The 20,632-nt window shown below is 45.0% G+C and overlaps 1 protein-coding gene across 1 annotated transcript; it reads left to right on the top strand.

The window, feature by feature from the left end:
• Positions 1 to 10,123, top strand: smyd5 (SMYD family member 5). The gene is made up of 13 exons (XM_062524794.1): positions 1 to 93; positions 539 to 647; positions 863 to 1,002; positions 1,462 to 1,583; positions 2,846 to 2,915; positions 3,795 to 3,899; positions 4,061 to 4,123; positions 4,643 to 4,713; positions 4,875 to 4,981; positions 5,422 to 5,478; positions 5,905 to 5,999; positions 6,724 to 6,794; positions 7,926 to 10,123. The coding sequence occupies exons 1-13, from the start codon at positions 1 to 3 to the stop codon at positions 8,053 to 8,055; spliced, it is 1,233 nt and encodes a 410-aa protein (XP_062380778.1). The 3' UTR covers positions 8,056 to 10,123.
• Positions 10,124 to 20,632: the final 10,509 nt, after the last annotated feature.

The following is a 20,632-nucleotide window of genomic DNA, read 5'->3' on the forward strand; positions in this document are numbered from 1 at the left end:
ATGGCGGCCCCCCAGGATGACATGTTTTCTCTCTGCGTGGAACCCGGCAAAGTTAGCAGTGCAATAGAAGTCCGGTTCATTGACAATACAAAGGTAAACTGCGCATCTACAATCAAGCAGCTTTGCCACATTAAGTGGATTCGGCTAATTATTGTGTACTTGTGTATAGTTTACATATCAGAGCCGGTCCCTCAACTGGGCTTGAGACTAGAAGTGAATGATGGCTTTGGCTAAAGCTAGCTGAAGTCTGGTTAATTTGCCTACGCTTGACGTGCCTGCATTAGTTTAATTGTGCGCATTTCATTTGATTTCCTTTGGTTTGTCTGGTACTGTTCAGTGTTGTCAGCTCCGTAGTATTAGAGACACATGATTGTTACAGTACATCATCATGGATAGCAATGTGAGCATACGCTAACGGTACTTCTCTGCATTCAAGCAGAAAACGCACATACGCAGCTAATGTAGAAATCTAATAATTGGTCACTGATCGTATGTTCTGAAACATCATTGCCAGTTTATTTCATTGGGATCCTTTTAGGGAAAGGGATTATTTGCAAAGAAAGCCATCCGCAAAGGAGACACTATATTGATTGAGCGACCACTCATCTGCTCTCAGTTCCTGTGGAATGCGTTATATAAATATAAAGGTGAGTTGCCTGTTATGGTGAAAACAGATGCTTTCATGCTTTTACTGTCATCACAAATAGTTCCTGTACCCTCATAATACATGGTACTACCAGCCCCTTCTCAGTCTGTCTGTCTCTTCTCTCTCTCTCTCCCTCTCTCTCACACACACACACACACACACACACACACACTCCCTCTCTCTCATCTCCATCTTTCTATGCTTGTCTGTATTTAGCTTGTGAGTACTGCCTGCGATCCTTGGAGACGGCCGAGGAGAATGCACGGAGACTCAGTGGGCTCCCTGGGCTCAGCCTGCCCCACCCTGAGCTGTGCAGGGTGCGGTCGGAGCTGCACCAAGCCTGCCCGCAGTGCCAGGTGAAACACGCACACACACACACAAGCGCCATCTCCCCCTCGGACAGACATAACCTGCTACCACACATTGATGCTCTCTGTTAGAGAAGCCAGAGGATGGGAAGTGACCGTAATGGCGGTGATCTCATCACAAATCATAACAGATATCATAGCAATACTTTAAGCACATATTGAAATTGCAGTTTGTAGTTTATTCATTCATCCATATTTCATACATAGTCAAAAGATACAATTTGGTTCGCTTCGTGTTCAGTAATGTTCATTTGCTATGTAGGAATGGGTCCCCCATTATAAGCTATTTAAAGCTTTTGAGCAGGGGGCCCAAAGTTCAAAATGCTAAGATTGGACAAAAAAAACTCCCATTCATGTGGGTACAGATAGACATTCCCTTCATGGGGTACAGAATGTTCAGAATATAAATGTGCTCTCGGTGTCCTGGGCCTCTGTCTCCCTCTACAGGTGAAGTACTGCAGTGCAGAGTGTAGAAAAGCTGCTCAGGAACAGTACCACAGGGTCCTGTGTCTTGGGCCCTCCCAGGAAGATCCTGATCATCCCATCAACAAACTGCTGGATGCATGGAGGTGAGTGATGCATTAATGATCCAGGAGATGGTGCAACCTGAACAGGAAGTGGACGAGAAGGTGTCCGGTTTCTTTGTCAAAGCGCTGAACAGCGACTGCAGTTTTGTTCCTGTGCATTCTGCATATCTTCAGAGACTGAACTGTGATTAAAAATGTAGCTGCTGAATTGAATGCAATTGCTGAAACAGGTATCAGGGTTCCTACGTGTCCAAGAAAACCTAATAAACAGTTGACTAATTCTATAATGAAACATGGGAAATTACAGAAAAGGAAACTGTTGTAAAATCTTGGATTGTCCTGGAAAATTATTTCCTTTAACTGTAAACTGTGTTAAAAGTAACAGCACACCTTATTGTCCTTAAACTATTTACTAATCATGCTTCTCCTTGGCTATCTGACAAAATATTGATTAATAGACAACTTGAAGAGGAAGAAATGTTAGGGTTAGAGTCTTTATGTGGTTCGCAATAGAATAGAATAGAATACAATAGAAACTCTAATGTGTGTGTGTGTGTGTGTGTGGGGGGGGGGGGGTTGCAAATCTTAATAGAGTTGCAAATCTTCAGGAGTCTGATTGCTGAAGGGTAGAGGCTGTTATGAAGCGCGTCGTTCCAGTATATTTACTATATTTATGCAGTTTGCTTGTTCATCTCAGATAGGCTGTCTCATCCTCAGGAAATGCTTGCATCATTTTTGATATTGGAGAGGGAGGGAGGCATGGGAGGAAAGTTTTATCTCCTCTACCAGATAAGAGTGAGGAGAGGAAGTGGGCAGAGATGAGAGCAACGTTGATGTGTGTAGCAGATGGAAAAGCAATCACCTGTCCTGGCTCTGACAGCAGCCTTACTTATTTCTACTGACACCTGGGTTTGAGGCCAGGTGAGGTGACTGCTCTCTCCTCTGGCAGTAGTATATGGTGTAAGAAGCGAGATGGCTTACCTCAAAGAGGGGCATGTTGATCCCGGTCTGTCACACCCATAGACTGTATATATGTCTATGGTCACACCAGATAGATCTTCTCTGAAACACATCCTGGAAAATGAGCTCGGGAAAATAGTGGGAGACATACACACACAAAGAAAAATCAGAATAACCTCAATAATTGTTGAGTTGGAGTCTACAATTGCATACCATACGTATATTCTATTCAAGCTGACGTTTCAAACTTCACTCATTTGTTGGCATTTGTTGTTACTGAGGAGATACTATGCAGTTATCCTGCTTTCTGGAGGGCTAACCATTTGTTTTGTCTTTGACCTCAGGAGTGTCCACTATCCCCCAGAGACCTCCAGCATCATGCTAATGGCAAAGATGGTGGCTGTGGTCAAACAGGTAACTAACATCTTCCTGTCTCTCTGCATCTAGAGTTCAGTGTACACCCAAGAACATATTTTTGCTATGTCTATACATTCCATCAAGAAGATACTCGTTATACCCTTTCCTGCTAGTACAACATTTTTAGATGATTTTGAAAGTTCTTTTACCGGAAGTTAATGTTTATGTATACTTTCTTTGCCTTGTCTGTTTAGTTTGAAGCTACAAGTCTTAAGGGGCTCACAGCAGACCTTTCAGCAGTATTTGGTCTTGTTATGTAAACGCATGCCTCATAAGCAATATTGGAGGACTTCCATTCGTGCGCTATTATTGGCCGAGCAGGATGGGTGTATTTGCTCTTAAGCACCTTACATGTCGTACTCCAGGAAATGGGGTTGGCTGTTGACTTAATGAATTTGCACTTGCCATGTGCAATTTCAGGCTGACTGAAGAGGTCCGGACACCCACAAATAGCTGCCTCTCTGAGAGTCTAATGTCAGGGTGGAAGGATATGATGCATTTCTCGCACTATTTTTCCCACCTAATGGATAATTTGGTCGACGGAAAAGTTAGATAAGACAATTAATCTATTGCTGAAAACAACACGCAGGCTGGTTTGGTCAAAGCAGTGGTTGAACAAAACTGCTGTTCATTGTTAGTCTATAAAGTCATTTTAACCCATAGAGCATAACGTTTGTTTTCCTAACGTTTGCAAATCCCTTATCCCATATGTTCCTTATGCATTGAACTCACAATGTTTTCACATATATTTTACATGTACTGTATTTGTTCACATATACAGTGTATTTTAAAGGATAAGTGAAAATGGATGAAAGTGTTTTTCAGTAGATGTTGTTTTAGAAGGGCTGACGTTTCTCTCGTTAATGCGTCGTATAGGCTCAGGAGAAAGGCCGCTGGCAAAGGCTCTTTTCCCAGTTCTGTAGTCGTTCTGCCAACGAGGAAGAAGAGATTGCTCACAAACTCCTTGGAGAAGAATTTCAGGTACTTTTAAATCTGAATCCTTATTGTGTCGTCTGAGCTTCTCATGTTTAACCTTCCCATTAGTCTCGCGTTTGTATTTCATTGTGCTTGATTTACTTACACAAATTAATTTGTTTGTATACCCATGACATTTATTTTAACTGACAAATATTCTCTTTCAGGGACAGCTTACTCTTCTTCGAAGCCTGTTCAAGACAGCACTTTACGACGACCGCCTAAACCAGGTCTGTGTGACTCATACACAACTCGTCGTGCACACCTGCTAGCTCATTACATTTGCTTATTTTTTAACTTTCCTCTTGCGCCGCTATTAAAGGGACACTTCACCGATTAGCATTAAGCTTTGTATCTTTAGAAAAACCAGTCATGTTTTTGAATGGTCGCGCATCATTCCCTCAGTTTGCCTTGAGATGGGAGAAATACAGATTTCAATGTTGGACTTCCTGCTTTCAATGATGTAAAAATGATCATTTTACATCATTGAAAGCAGGAAGTCCTATTCATGGGTTTCATTGAAATCCGTATTTCTCCCATCTCAAGGCAAACTGAGGGACCATGACTGGTTTTCTAAAGATACAAAGCTTAATGCTAATCGGTGAAGTGTCCCTTTAAAGACAACTTCACTTTCCTCCATCAGTTCCCCGAGGCGTGAATCACTTAAACACTCGTCAGAGGTTTAAAAATAGAAGCATTTTTAAAAAATAAGATCACTCTCCTCTCTTTTTAAATGTATTTCCAAACAGTGGTTTACCTCAGAGGGCTTTCGCTCGCTGTTCTCCCTCGTCGGGACCAATGGACAGGGAATTGGAACCAGGTAAAAAGTAATAATAAAATAAACCAGCATGTCAAATGTCTGTCTTATTTCAAATCAAACTTGTTTGTATTCGTATAACTATTTAAATATGATTTAAATGTCAGTCTGGAGCATTTGGGAGTGTTGACAGAAAATATGTCTGGCTTCTCTGATCTCCCCAGCTCGCTGAGTCAGTGGGTCCACGCCTGTGATGCACTGGAGCTGCCTGGCCACCAGAGGGAGCAGCTGGACACCTTTATTGACCAGTTATACAAGGACATAGAAAAAGGTCACCACGTCTTACTAGACATAGAAACATCTAAGAAACTCTCTGTTTCTCTGCTCTGACTTCTTTCTAACTCTTACTGATACCCTCATCTCTGTCTGTCTATCACTTTTTGCGCATAGGCACACACACACACACACACACACACACACACACACACACACACACACTCACTCTCACACAGCCCTACAAATACAGACATTTCTTCTCTTTTGTAGACCCTGACAGGTCCAAAACTAATGGGCTTTGACATTCTCTCACCCACGCATAGCCACCCAGTCTGACAGCAGCGTACCTCTCCCCCCCTGTCCCCCCCTGTCCGCACTCGGCCTCTTGCTCTCCCCGCCGCACATGAAACCTGCTTCGCCTCTGATTGATTCTGGGCGACAGCAGGTGAAGCGTCCACCCCACAGATCCTCATTCGGCTTCCTTTCTCTCCGCAGAGACGGGCGACTTCCTGAACTGCGAGGGCTCTGGGCTGTTCCTGCTTCAGAGCACATGTGAGTCTTTGCCCCACACACACACACACACACACACACACACACACACACATTCAAACCCACACACACACAGGCATGCACGTAAACACGCACACACTCACACACACATGCACTCAATCACACACAGACACACTCTCACTCATATGCCTGTCTAGAAATTGTGCCCCCATCCCTGAGGGGGTAGATTACTGAGCATGTCCACTGCTGACATGCACCGTTAGACAGAACGGTACCCCAGTTTGTAGGAATAACTTTCTACATGACTTACCTCTGTAGTTTGTCGAATTGAATTTCGTCAATATGATTTTCAGAAGACAAAGCCCATTCACATTAAATCTGCACTGCAGATTGGGCTTTCCATCTTGTGTAGACTGCTGTTGAGTGTGAGGTCTTTGGCTGATGCAACCATCGTCTTGCTTTGTTCAGGCAACCACAGCTGCATCCCCAACTCTGAAGTCACTTTCCCCGACAGCAACTTCCTGCTTCATCTCAATGCCTTGAGTGACATCAGTGCAGGAGAGGTAAGAGCAGAAGTCCTGATCACCAAGGAGACCAATGATGATTGCGCCTCAACCAAGATCGGGAGCAGAGAACACCATAGACAGACACATGCGCACACACACACGCACGCACACACACGCACGCACACAGACACAGTCACACACAGACACACATCATCCTCATTGTCAGTCAGAATTACAGGGCTGCCACAGGAGAGATGGTTGAGTTGTTGGCGGCCCGTCTGTCAGATTGAAAAGGCTTCTATCTGTCTTCTGCGCTCGTGGAACCAGGAAGTGGGACCAAGTTCTGCAGTATTGCTAAGCAGAAATCAGAAATCCCCCATCCCCCCATACCGCACCACCCCCCGCCCGCCCTTGTCTGAAAATTCACAGCACGCTTATACACGGAGCTCGAAGTGAGCAGAACAATTTTGTGTTTTTTTTTTAATTATCATCGCACATTAATTTAGTAACATCACCAAGCCAGACACACCGATAAAGAAGGCTCCTGGCACGGACTGGCGATCCATGTACGGATAGATGTGCCTGTCTGTGGGAAACGTCCCCCCCCCCCCCCCCCCCATAACGGCCTGGATAGTTATTTCTGTCACATAAATGCATTAAGCCGGGATTGCAGTGCGAGCTTAGCGCCTCCATCATTCGCTCGCACACCGGAGGTGAGCTGTGCCATGAATCCTCCTATCTGCCTCCGTCTGAGCGCTCCGTCCTCTGCCTTTCTTCGCAGGAAATCTGCATCAGTTACCTGGACTGCTGCCAGAGGGACCGTAGTCGCCACAGCCGCCACAAGATCCTGAGGTAAGACCGAGACAGCACCTGTCCCGCAGGGTAGACCTGGGAAAAGTGAGGAAAAGGACCTGCGTGTTTTTTTTCAGCGTTCATGCTTTTTTTTGTCTTCTTTCTACCTCCTCCTCCTTCTTCTTCTACTTCTTCTCCTTCTCTGTCTCCCTCTTCCTTTCAATGTTTCTCCTTCTCCTCCTCTCCCTCGTTCTTCTTCTTCTTCTTCTCCTTCTTCTCCTTCTCCTTCTCCTCCTCCTCCTCCTCCTCCTCCAAACTGTTCTGCATTGTCAGACAGTGCATCAGTGTAGTTTACACATACAGTAATATTGGTAAATGCCCTTTTACCCTCTGCTCATAGAATGCACATGGCTGTGTGTGTGTAAGCTCAGCTGAGTGTCTGCCCCAGGGGTATGTGTGTGTGTGTGTGTGTAGGGGCTGTGGGGTTGGGGTGGGGTGGTGGGATCAATAGTGCTCCATCCCGGGCAGACCCATCTGGTGCTGAGGAGGGCAGTGTGCCCCAGGGCCTCAGCTCTGTGCCATTGATTAGTTACCTGCCAGAAGGGGCGGAAGCTGATTCACACCCTGGGAAACCTGATCTGGGCCCGTGTGTTGATATGTGGCAGGTATGGGCTGTAGTCACCATTCCTCAATGTGTGTGTGTGTGTGTGTATGTGTTGGAGCAGGGGGGCTGGGGAGGAGGTGTAGTTCACCTTGAAAAGATTTTGTTACACTGTAATTCAAAGGAGGCTAACTGGAGCGTGGCGAGCCTCCCATGCAACAAATTAGTGTTCCTCACCGCTGTCCAATACAAATGTAATGAAATGACGCCAAGTGCGCGTGTGTGTGTGTGTGTGTGTGTGTGTGTGTGTGTGTGTATGGATAGGCACGCACACACGCATATGGTAGTGACTAAGCGAGCGTGTGTGTGTGAGAGAGAGAGAGTATGTGTGTGTGTATGAGTATTGCTTTGGAGTGGAGTTGGGGCTTGGCAGTCATAGATCAGATCTCCAAGCGAACTGTTCCCTCTTTCACTCCTGAACAAGTGCCTGCCTCAGTGTGCTGTGGTGTGGCGTTGCATTGCGTGGCCACCTTTGTTCATTGTGCTCGGCAGAGCTGGCCGCGGGTTGACGGGTGGCGCTCTCTTTTCAGGGAGAACTACTTGTTCGTCTGCTCGTGTGCCAAGTGCGTGTCACAGCTGGACGAGGCGGACGTGACCTCGGACGAGGAGGAGGAGGGGGAGGCCGAGGGTGAGACAGAGGACGAGATGACGGACGTGTGACCTGCGACCTGTGACCCCTCACCCACACCCAGCCCAACCCGACCCATCCGTAGTGCAGACCCTTCACACGGGGCACAGCAGAGAGGAGGAGGAGGAGGAGGAAGGCGACGACAAAGAAGAGAAAAAGCGATCAGCTCACATTATTAGGAGAGAAAAAAAAAACTAGTGAAAATGTCAGTGTCTCATTGGCAGATGTGTGTGTGTGGGTGACGAGTTCAAAAACTGACAGATTGCACCTTCAAAGTGATGATGTTTGCTCTGACTCTGTACGCGTGCACACACACACACACACACACACACACACACACACACACTCCCCGACTCAACATGTTGAGGCCCACTGTTGCTCTCTAGCATATGAAGGTGAACTTTGACCTCCCCCTTTCTCTCGACACAGTGACTCTCAGCGTTACAGATAGATACTCAAATATGCACTCAGAAGCTCCATTCTGCTCTCTAAATACAAGCTGGTATGAAACACATCTATGCATCTGGAGTCAAGTGGGTATGCACTCTTTTTTTTCTCCTTTTTGAGGTAATCAATGCACCTTCCATTTGCCGCAAGCATAATTGCAGAGCAGTTGGTTCGGTACAGCAAATTGTTGTCAGATTCTCTCACACCCACCACCACCCAGCATTCCCCCCACAACCCACACACACATATACACACACACACACACATACCCCCCCCCCCCCTAAAAAAAAAAGAAAAAACACACATAAACGATACACACACAGTCCCACTGTCCACTGCAGTCTTTTTTTAGTAATCTATACATCTTTGTATGGCTCTAACTTCGACCATCTTAAGCGTCATCTAAAGGGTGAACGCAGGTCTGAGAATGGCATCTGTGGCGCCGCTCATCATGCTTTTTGTTTGTCACCCTCCCAGCCCTCATGATCAGCTACAGGACCCCCCAACAGTGTCCTCCTCGCTGACCAGAGCGAGCATATATTTTGTTACAGCACTCTGCCAGGGTACCTGCATAAGTTCACCTGTACAGCGTAGGAGCCGAGTTAGGAGAAGAGTTTACTAGTCTGAGGTGGGCTTGACCATGTTACACAAGCACCCCCAGGCACGGCCGATCCTCTGCAGTCTCACACTTAACAGTTGTGCTCGCTGGCAAGCATAAGGGGGGGGGGGGGGGGGGTAGTCTGGTCTGGTCTGGTCTGTTCTGTTCTGTTCTTCCGCGGTTTCTGCTGCCGCAAACACTCAGTTTGTGTGGAGACGGGAGAGGAGCTTGCTGTGGATGTATGACGTTCTCTTAGGGTTTTTCTGTCAATGTCCTGCATTAAAAAAAAAAAAATCTCTTTTTCCTGGCACTGCTTGTCTCTGTCCCATCTATTACGTAGCCCTGCAATTTATCATCAGTGGTTCGCTGGTTGATGTCCAATAAAGCATAGGGAATGAGGATTATCCTCCGTGCCACAGAACACATGCTTTCAGTGGTCAAACTCGTCTCGTCCAAGCATATGTCCTGACAAGCCATCAATTCCCATAATTGCAGATCCATCGTTTGCTGGGACTTGGAGACCCTCTTACAATATAATTGCTGCTCACTCAGTCCTCCATTTTAGATAGTATGTGTCAGATCATTCTGTTCTTGTAGTGTAATGGTAGTGCTCGAGTGGTCTCAGTGCCTACTCCTTGGAACTCTGAAGGGTCCTTATTATTCAGCCTTCCAAGGATCCTCTGTCTTGAGCTGCCTTTTTTTTTCTCCCCTCTAAGGGCGTTACTCTTGCCATATGTAAATAAGTTTAGTCTTGATCACGCACGGATCTCTCTGAATAGGTTATTTTTCTTCCTCAGTCCCTTGCTCGTTTGTTTTCTTGCGTTCCACGAAGATGAGTTGAATGCCCTCGGCTCGTAGCGTGTTGTTCTCGGTGAGCTTCAGCACTGTCACCTGGGAGACGGCCAGGCGAGAACAACCTCTGGATCCGGCAAAAAAAAAAAAAAAAACCCGATCTGCCTCGTTCCTCTGAGCCCTCGCCAAGACCTCAGCAGGAGCGCGGCGCGGCGGCAGAGCCGACTCTGGAATGTTCCATCAGAATGGCCCACTGTGGCAACCGCGCGAGTTTGGAGTGGGGGGGGGGGGGGGGGGGGTTCGTGAGCTTGGCCGCACAACACTGGCCCCCTTCTACACGACGGGGCGCGAGAGGTCAAAGGTCAGGGCCCAGGAGAAAGAGAGCCCTGATGCAGATATGCATTTGAAGATGGAGAGAGTGATGGAGAGAGGCAAATGCGGGGATGAAGGGGAGGGTGCAAAGAGGAGGACAAACGCAAATGGAAGACAATTATAACCACAGAGAAGAAAAAGGCTCTTTTATTCCTGCCAGCCCAAGGCCCATGGTCGTCTAATTTACATTTCAAAATGAGCTCGCAGGGGAATAGAAGGAGGCAAATTATGCCCATTGCGAAGTCATGTGGTGGCCGAGATAATGCAATCAACATCTCCAAATTAAGCTAGCCTAGTGCGGCACGAGCATGACAATACTTCAGAAACTATTGACTCGGCAGCAAATGAATAATCTTGTGCATACACAAGAAATGTATTTGGAATATTTACTAATTGAATTCATTTTCGTCAATTTATTCGGCTCCTGCACAATAAGCCATCGTTATTCTTCCACTTCTGTCAGAGTATTGCTTCACCTCTGAGCAGTCGCAGTTTACCCTAAACTGTGTGCAGGGGGCAGATAGAGCAAAGCTTGATTCAACTTTCATTGATGCACGCTTGATCACAGATAACCATCTCATCATTTAAGTTGGACTCCCCAGTATTGCTCTGCCTCAGCTAAGGAGACGGTAACTGTAGTGGTCTGATGTGATAACCACACGTAAATCTCATTAATTAAGCTTAAGTGCCATTTCTGATTGATATATTGCATACATGCTGAGATCAATCAGTTGTATTTTTGTGAAAGCAAAAAAGAAAAGAGGATGATAAGCAAGTACACTATTATGCATTCATAGGCAAAGCATCTTTAAGGAAATGGGAAAATCGGTGGCAGAAATACAGTATAGTCCCATATAGAGGGTCAACAGCCATCCGAGGTCTGTCTGAGATTAGTGTGTTCAACTGGTATTAAGATCCTGAATAGCTTACTTTAAGGTTCTGTGCCTGTAGAAAAATCGAAACCATTATCAAAACAGTATGTGTTGGAAAACCTGGTAAAAAGCAGGAAAGTGTGATTGAGACTGATTTTCTTTTTTTCCTATAAACTTGTGACAGCTGTCATGGTCACCATGGTAACTGTAGAACAACGGAGTGGGGTTGACTAATTAATTTGACATTACATGACATTATTTTGAAGTCGGCATATTCTTTTATAGACCCTGTCAAGGAGTTCTGCTTTTGATGTCAGTGGAAGGTTTCCGATTAACAAATGCTTATACAATGTATCTGTAACATCGAAGTGTCTATTGTTCAACAAGAATGTCCACATTAAAACGAGGACCGTGTTGTTTTGTGGTTGGGTGTTCCCAGGAACAAATTTACTACCTCTGAAAGTCTTTTCCTCCTCTGTAGTGTAGGCTATAAGGAATAAGGAATATAGCTACAACTTCAACTGAAGCTGAAATTTTGATATTTGATTTTTCTTTGAAGGAAATTGTATATTGCACAAGGGAAATACGTATTGACTTTAGTAAGAATTGACTTTAAGAGAGCTTTGATGGTGTACCTTTTTTATTAGCTCAGATGTGATTCTTACATTTAAAAAAAACAAAACAAAACAAGGATGTATGCTCGCCCCTTCCCTAGCAAAACACCCTTTATCTTCAACCAAACTCCCCTACACTCTTTTGGTGATTGGGTGGAACAGTTTTGTTATGGTTAGGGGGACAAGCTTGCTCCACTTTGTTTCCTTTCCACAGCCTGGGCCATGCACAAATCTTGTGCAATGTGAAGAGATATTCGCCAAAATGTGACAAAAACTGTTATGGGTTAGACATGAGCCTAGCTTAGAATTGCTTTTGGTACCTTTAAGACCAGGGGTGAGTGAGATTTGAGTTTTGGAGTTTCAGAAAGTATCTTCATGCTCCCCCTCTGCATTCTCAGCGCTATCTAGCCTGAGCCTATAACGTCGTCTCTTCTCTGTGATCCTTGACAGCTGCGGCGGCGCCTTCTGCAATGCAAGAATAAAGCCACTGCCATGCTGAGTCGCTCCTGTCACTCACACCGTCCGCCGCGGCTTTCAACTCGCTCTGTTTTATCACGGCCGAGGCCTTTTCATGCCATGATCCGCTTTCGCCCGGAACATTACAAATGTCTATAGCCAGGCCAGACGCGCACAGAGAACAGTGCACAAAGAGAACATTCTAGAAGGCTGTGTGGCCTTGAGAGAGAGAGAGAGAGAGAGAGAGAGAAATGAATTTCTCACCACCCTTGCAGCCTTTGATTGACACGAGAGGTGACGGGGTGCTGCTGTATGAGAGGAAAAACAGTGTGCACTACAGAGGGGCCTTTTGTCCTGATTAAAATGTTTAGAGTATTTCCTCTTAGCCTTGCCCTCTGAAGCCCGAAACATGTGAAAATGATTTATGAATGGGCCACTAATGGAAAGGATCAATTTGTAACAATAATTTGTGCCATTAGTGTTATGGAGTGATGGAATAACAGCGCCATGTTGTTTCTGTCATGTGAACGCACAGGGCTGTCGAGAAGTCAAGTTTCTCTCATTCTTTAAATGTTATTTATGTAGCCCTCGCCCCATCAGCACTGCTAATTGTAAAGCTTTACCCCACATCCATGCACTATGTTTGACGTTTGACAGTTCACCTTGTAAAACTAACCAGTGGAGCCTATTTTTGTGACAAAGAAATTGAGACCCTTTCAGCAGCATTGTGCCACATATGGAAGCAATCGGCACCGGGCTGTCCAAGCCGGTTACCGCAAAGAACTTCATGATTACCGGTACCTCCAAGGGCCATAGTGTGCTTGAATCACACAAATTCTGTCCCACCGATCCAACGCAGAGCTGTAACCTACCACCGACCCTACATGAAAACAAACTTTGGGTGAGGAAATGGATTTGCTCTGCTTTCACCGCAAAGAGACTTTGCGAGTCGAAAAACATTCATGATCGCTGATTTGTAATGGTTTGTTTTCCCATAACTTTTTCCTGAGTGAAAATGATCCAATAATGACTGAATTAAATGCAACTCAGATTTCCCATTTGGTATATGTACAGATTTTAAAAATACATACACACTACTTTTGCCATTCCTCTGTCTCATTTTTTGCCAAGTCATTGCTTTGGTGGACCAAACACACAGTCCAATTTGATGCATGGTGATTTAATCACAGAGGGTTTGAAGAAGATTCTGTTTAGTATTCCTCTCATGCGTATAGCAGCGCTGGCTGAAGACCTTTGGAATATGTTGACATTTGCTAAATTTGTCGAACCCTGTCCAATCCTGAGCCACAATCAAAGTGCCAAAAGCAGTGTGCTTCCAGGGGTTTTGTGGAGGAGGCAGAGCAGAGCGTGTCTCCACAAATGATTCCATCCTTGGAGTGGGTGTTGGGGCGATCTAGACCCAAATCTCGCCCACAGAAATGTGAAACATGATCTGAAGCACGGAGCGCAAACAGAAATTCGGAGATACAATGGTCATTCGGAGATATCTCCCCACCATCAAGTCCTGATTCTTTACAACATTCCCTCTTGCTCAATGAAACTAATAGTTATACTGTTTTTGGAATTGCTCTTGGCATTTCACTGTCCATGTTTCAAAAAGGAGACACAGTGTGCAATTATGTATTAACCAAGGCTGGATGTGAGAGTATTCAGTGAGTCTGTAAGATAGTCCCTTCAGATAAGGAGTTTTTTTTTTTCTCCAATGTCATGGCTTTCCTTCACATCCAGAGGCAAGCTTTTTGATGGGCCCTGCATTACACAAAGGTCATATTCATAAGGCAATTATATCAGAAATCTAGTGGGGATGCCAGCAAAATTAGGATAGGAGGGAGCCCAACATGGCAGAGCTGGGGATTTCATCCGTATTTGGACACTTAACTTTTTTTCACAATGTCACTTTAATGCCTTTTAAACAGATGTCATCGCCTTTTTGTGCCTGAACACTGCAACATGCCCGATCGACCATGAAAGAGCCTAATTACGACTCACTCCGACTTATAAAAACTGTGTCCCATTGCTCAGGACTTTGTGCAAACACACTTCAAGAGGTGCCTGAAGTAAATTAAGTGCAGGATTGGTCGCTCGACATTAGTAATTCGAGTGGACGAGAAAACTAAAGCAAACAGTAGCATGACTACATTAACCCTAGCACCAAAGGTCTGTTTGAAATCTTTCGCTACAAGCTCATTAGAGGGACGAGACCCCCTGAAAATAATAGCCCTGAGATTAAAGCCCCTTCTCTCAGCACCACTGCATAATGAAGAGGACTACCCGCTCAGAAATATAGAGGCTTTCACCGAGCCTTTTTTTTTTCCTACAGTTCTCATTAATTGAGCTTTGGTGATCTAAATGCTGAGCAACTACATGGTTCGGTGCTCTCACGGGAAAGTCACCTTAATTAGCGAGGCTTTGTGTTGCCTGAGCCGGCACAGATAAATATGGACGAGCGGCTGCAACATTATGGGATAGAAATGCTAGCGTCTGGGCGATTAGCGTATTTGACATTTCTGTTTAGAGATGTGTAACAGGATTGGTATGGGGGAAGGGAGTCTGTGCTCAGGTGATATTTACCACAGCAGGCTGAGGACAGAGTCCAAAAAAACATTCAAGTATGGGACTTTCATTGATCGGCACAAAAGGCCCAAGCCAATGATGAATATTGACAGCTGTCGGGAGAAGGTGGACTGAAGGGTCAGTCTGCAATTATAGATATGTTGATCCTGTTATTGACTTGAGCCGGAGAGATTATTGGGAGGCATTTGTGAAATGAAAATGTTGTCTCTGTCGAGGGGGGATTAGTTCCAGTAGCATGACGAGGGACCCTTGTCTGAAGAGAACACCTGACTGATTGTAAATGAATGCTATGCTGTTGTGTTTTTTTCCAGAGCCTCTCACAAATCACTCTGTTTCTGCTTTATTCCCTCTTTTTTCCCCTCTCTGGAAAGTAGTCAGACTTCCTGCCACACTAATGAAAATGCCCCAAAGAGCCCCAAGTGGTCACTTGGGAGCAAACCCTTCAGAGATCAATAGGGGAGCTGCTTTCATCATTTAAAAAGTAATGGATCCCCCGGTTAGTTGATATTCAGCGCGAGGTCGATCACAAATGACACAAGGCCTGCGCTGGGAAGAGGCCAGCATGCCTGTGCCCCCTTCATCAAACCCCGCAGGCATACTTTGACTACAGCAAAGGAGGGAGAAAGCGGGAGGAAGTCCGCCGTGGTTAAGGTCCGAGCTCTGATGTTGCCCCCCTTGGCCTCTGCGCTTTTTGATTGGTCCGAGATGAAAGGCTTGCCACGGGGGAGAGATTCACAAGACCCTTCTGTTTTGCATTTCCTGGACAAACAACACAGAGGGAATCCTGAATGTCCTTGTTAATAGTGTCATATGTAACGTGAGTGCAGTTGGACCCTCTAGATCCTGCTATTAACAGACTGGCTAAATAAGTAGATCCTACTGTAATAGACCAGCGTTTTGTGTGGTTGCCACGGTTTGACTCTTGCGTGCAGTTTGGAAATTACTTGGGCTTTTCCAATATTGTTTACAGATGCTCAAATATCCTGTACGTCTAGCATGTTCACATGAGCCGTAAAAGCAACATCAACTTGTAGTAATTATGAAACACTAGTGAGAGCTTGAGTAGTTGCTCCATTTTGTTTTGTTTTTTTTTTCCTTTTTCTTTTTTTTTGCTGGTACACTTGGAAAACAAGTTGTTCACAGGCAATCATATTTTTTAATGGCATGAAGTGACCTTTTTGAAAATGGAAGCACAGCTGGTTATCACATTCAAGGCATCTCTTACTGTTGGGCTGATTAAAATGAACTATGTGTAAATGGGAAGAGGAAAATGGCATTTGGGAGGGCCCAAATGACACTTTCCCGTTTTTTTTGTATGCAGTTACATTAACTGAACGACGTAACCCCAACACATTTGTGTTTTGTCAACACTGCACAGCGTTTTTTCGTTTAGTTTTTTGTTTTTTTTTTGTATGCAGTTGCATTAACTGAACAACGTAACCCCAAGATATTTGTGTCAGTGGTTTGAGTTTAATTCTGGATGTAAAGTGGACTCAAATTGAATATTTGAGCACTGTGTGTATCCATGATGAGATAAGTGTGGCTTGACTTCTATTATGATTTTAGCCAGGAGCAAAAATGAACAAGATACACGCAGATGAGTTATACATTCCTTTGAATACACACAAATAGATAAACAAACAAAATACACACACACACACACACACACACACACACACACACAATCCCTGGGCTGTTAATTGTGCTTTGGCTTTTCAGTCTCTTCATACTGCCTTTTAGTTAGCTTCCTCTGATGGTGCATCAGCAGATGAGTGCCGTTTTAGGATGCAGGAGTGGTCTGCCAGATATATCTATCAGCAGCCGGCTCCTCTCCAGGCGCACTGAAAAAGTTTCTTCCTCAGTGCGCCGGTCTGATGGGACTTGGAGTTGGCATGGGTGTGGCAGTGCTCTGAATTCACGGAGCATTCAGCATTTATTGAACATAAACCTGTTTTGCGTGACATAGGATAAGAGACTCTAAGCGGCAGAAGTGTCTGTTTATTGCTCTGAGTCTGTGTAGAGACTTCTTGCTGCTGTAGGCTTTTTTGCATTGCAGAACAGTGGCAAGTGCCACATTGACTAAAATCACACAACACCCCAACCAACACACACACACACACACACACACACACACACACTTCCACTCAGGGAAAAATGCACCCCTAACCCCCAACCCCACTCCCTCCCACCAGAGAGTTAAGGCCAGAAACACAACTGACCCCAATGACTTAAATAAGCCGGGGTTCATCGACCACGCCATGGTCCAGTGGTTGTGGAAACAGTAAACAGGGAGGTTGCTGCGGCAATAATCCCCACAGGGGTCCCAAATGGTTGCAGCACAGACCACTTCACCTGAAACAAATGCCCGGCTCCAGGCATTCCGCTGCCAACCATATGGATAGACGGATGGATAAATGACCTCCCCATTTCCTGCTAATTAAATCAACCACGTCTGGTCATTTTTGGCGAGGCTATTGGGTTTTACCAGTGCACAAGTTAAGCAAACACATTTTCTGATGTTTTGGGATCGAGAAAATCTTTTGCTCTCAATGTACTGTTCGTGAAAGTGAGAAATGTAACTTTTGTTAGTGATATGATGAAATTAACTAGATAATGACTTTTTTTTTTAAAGAAAAAAAAAGAAACTCTGCCACCTCGCAGGGATAATCCCAGTAGTGAACTTTTATAGCTTCAGGGGTCAGTTTCACCTTTGAAAATTGTCTTATTAATTGTTCTCTTGCTACTGCCTTGTGGAGCAACTCCAGAGAAAACAAACAAAGCTCGCGCTCGTCAAACACCCAAATGTTTCTGTGCTTTTGACTGCCGCGTCCAAGGAGACCCAGGGATTTCCACCAACCTTCCAAGGCAGCAACGCTGCAGGGGGTGCTGGCAGACTCAGATTTGGACAGCTTGAGACCCTCTGCGCGCACACACACACACACACACACACACACACACACACAAGAGAGAGAGAAAATGGAGTGAGAAAGTGGAAACCACTGAATTATAGATGCAGAAACAGGAAATGCCTTCCCCCTTTCACTGTCACTTAAAAGTTGACCTTTGACCTAATCAATTAGCTGAGCGCAGGGAGAGCAGCAGGGTGGCTCTGGCCACGGACCCAATATAGCCAATACATTTACGAGAGGTCTCTGGGCCTGTGTCGTCGGCCAGTGCCTGCACATTGTGGGTGGCCATGCAGGATACAGCCTGGAGCAGGACTCCCAGGGACACACGTTCCCTCGGCAGAGTGAGAGTCTCAGCCCCACTGATGAGATACCCATCTGTCTGCTCTCTGTACCTCCGCAGTGCCCAGAAAAACTGTGTTCTGAACGCTGTGTGAAATCACTTTATTTAACCGCGCATTTTATTAGAGGCTCGGGGTGATTAAATCAGTTTAGTCTTCATACTCTGGTGGCCGTAATGAGGTGGAAAAGAGAAACAAACGCTAGTCGCTCCCGCCGAGTGGCTTTACTGTCGACGCGTGCTCATTCTAAACACCGCTGGTAGTCTCTCCTATTACCGTAACCCGACACCCATATTTACATCCAGGGCCCATCTCCAGGAATCAGCTCATAAATGCTGCATATGCCCATATTGCTGGGATTGTCTCCTGCCATCACACAGATTTACACTCTTAACATTTACTCTCCATCCCTCCACACACACACACACACACACACACACACACACACACACACACACCATTCCCTTTATATGTGAGAGACAGGTTTCCTACTGCCTACTGCACTAAGATGTGGGGGAGACATGTAATGGCCACAGATAGCTACATACAGTCTGGCCCTGAAACAGAGGAAGCCGTCAGTAGACAGTGTTCATTCACTCATCATCAGATGCAGTCTATTTGCTGTCTCCATCATCTATTATCAATGTCAAGGGCAGTCTTGCATTGAAACATGCCATTGAGACTTCCTGGAAGAAGAACTATTTTGTTCTGAGAGATTCTGGAGGATAATATATGACCGGATGCTGCTGTTATATATAGAATATACCATTCTAATATTGCTCTGATTTTATTTATGATTAGTGTTTTAAATGGCAGAAAGCAGAACTGTGGACTTGATTTGTAAGCTAGAGGACCAACTTTTGTTCTTTGTGAATTTTGAAGTAGTGCATTTACAAGTGAGATTATCACACATTATCAGATGATAGGGTTTTTTTTATGGCACTGAGGCTGTGAAACTGAGCAATAGGTCACAGATTCACACAGATCATAGTAAATGTGGTAGACCACATTATAAAGTCTAATTGGAGCACACTGTGTTTATGTGTGGTTTGATGCAGTTGCTTCAACCCAGTCAATTATGCTGCTGCATTTATAGGGGCACGTACATTAAAGGGATAGTTCGGATTTTAAGACACGAAGTTGTATGGGTTCCCTGTCAGCAACGTAGTGCATCAGCACTGACTTACCCCCGACAGCGTCCTGTGAGCCGAGATCCAGCCGGTTTTAGATCGTTTTTGATGCTGAAGAAAGTAGTCCGGCAAGTTTCTGGGGTCACGAAAGTAAAGTGTTTTTCTTCTCAAAACCATATGCGTTCAACAGAGTGATATATTTGCACCACAAAAAAGTTGTCCAGGAAAAATTCAAACCTCGTTATCACTTACTTATTTTTCGCGATTCCTATCACTGCGCGCTACTGACAGCTGGACAACGTTTTTGTGGTGCAAATATATCACTCTGTTGAACGCATATGGTTTTGAGAAGAAAAACACTTTACTTTCGTGACCCCAGAAACTTGCTGAAGAAAATAGTCCGGCATCAAAAACGATCAAAAACCGGCTGGATCTCGGCTCACAGGACGCTGTCGGGGGTAAGTCAGTGCTGATGCACTACGTTGCTGACAGGGAACCCATACAACTTCGTGTCTTAAAATCCGAACTATCCCTTTAAGTGAGAGTTAAGGCAGTACAAATGTGGCCATTATGTTGCTCTGTCCAAGCCCGGAGCCAAAATCGTTCAATCATTACTTTTATCATCACTTAAGGAAATTTATTATTTAAGGTTGACGCTGGGCATAATGTTTTTTCATGACTTTTAACCACGTAAGAGAGCAAACAGTAACATGTTTTTGATTGGCTCATTTTTTTGTTATGGATGAGCTGAATTGATCTTAACTTTCTGTAGCTTGAATGTCATTCCTCAAATCTACAATAAATGTCTTTGGATAAAATAATCTCCCAGAGGAATAAAAGCAATTGTAAATAGTACACCAAAGAAACTTCAAAAAGACCTTCAGAGGACAATAGCCAAACGCAAGCCAGCCCCAGCTTGGGTTGAGGGTGAAAGTTGGACTAGGAGAATGGAAAGATTGAATGAAGAATGAGAAGTGCATGCCTTTGCCTGATCTCTTGGCTTGTTCTTACCATGGAAGATTCCCGTAGTGTTTCTTTTCACTACAGCACCGCAAGTTATCTCAGTTGTAAGCCGTTAAACACACTAAGGCACACACTGATATACTCTCACACACACAAACACACACACACGCACACACACACACACACACACACACACACACACACACACACACAGACTATATAATGCCAAAGCAGCTACTGCATACTCCCACACCTATGGCAAGTACATATTATTTAAGTGCATAAGGAATAACACCACAGCGAGCTGATATTTATTTTTATGTATGTTATTTTTTTTGCTCTGCTCTGTGAGCCACTTCACAATGGCTACACTACTGGCTGCTCGGGTCTCAGTTATGCACTCGCTGTGAGCCTCCAATGCTGCTGCTGCCGCCACCGCTGCCAAGGCAAAGACAATAACCTCTCATGTGCGTTTGCTTTTATGTGCCGTGCTATACGCGTAAGGGCTGCATATGGAGCCCAT

This window comes from Sardina pilchardus, chromosome 21 (assembly GCF_963854185.1).
Source record: "Sardina pilchardus chromosome 21, fSarPil1.1, whole genome shotgun sequence".
NCBI classification, from domain to species: domain Eukaryota; kingdom Metazoa; phylum Chordata; class Actinopteri; order Clupeiformes; family Clupeidae; genus Sardina; species Sardina pilchardus.

What these genes read in the sequence shown, in the direction of transcription:
- smyd5 (XM_062524794.1), top strand. Translation starts at nt 1, where the DNA reads ATGGCGGCCCCCCAGGATGACATGTTTTCTCTCTGCGTGGAACCCGGC. An exon ending in TGCGTTATATAAATATAAAG is followed by an intron (nt 648 to 862) that starts GTGAGTTGCCTG and finishes GTCTGTATTTAG; the next exon opens with CTTGTGAGTACTGCCTGCGA. An exon ending in GGACAGGGAATTGGAACCAG is followed by an intron (nt 4,714 to 4,874) that starts GTAAAAAGTAAT and finishes TGATCTCCCCAG; the next exon opens with CTCGCTGAGTCAGTGGGTCC.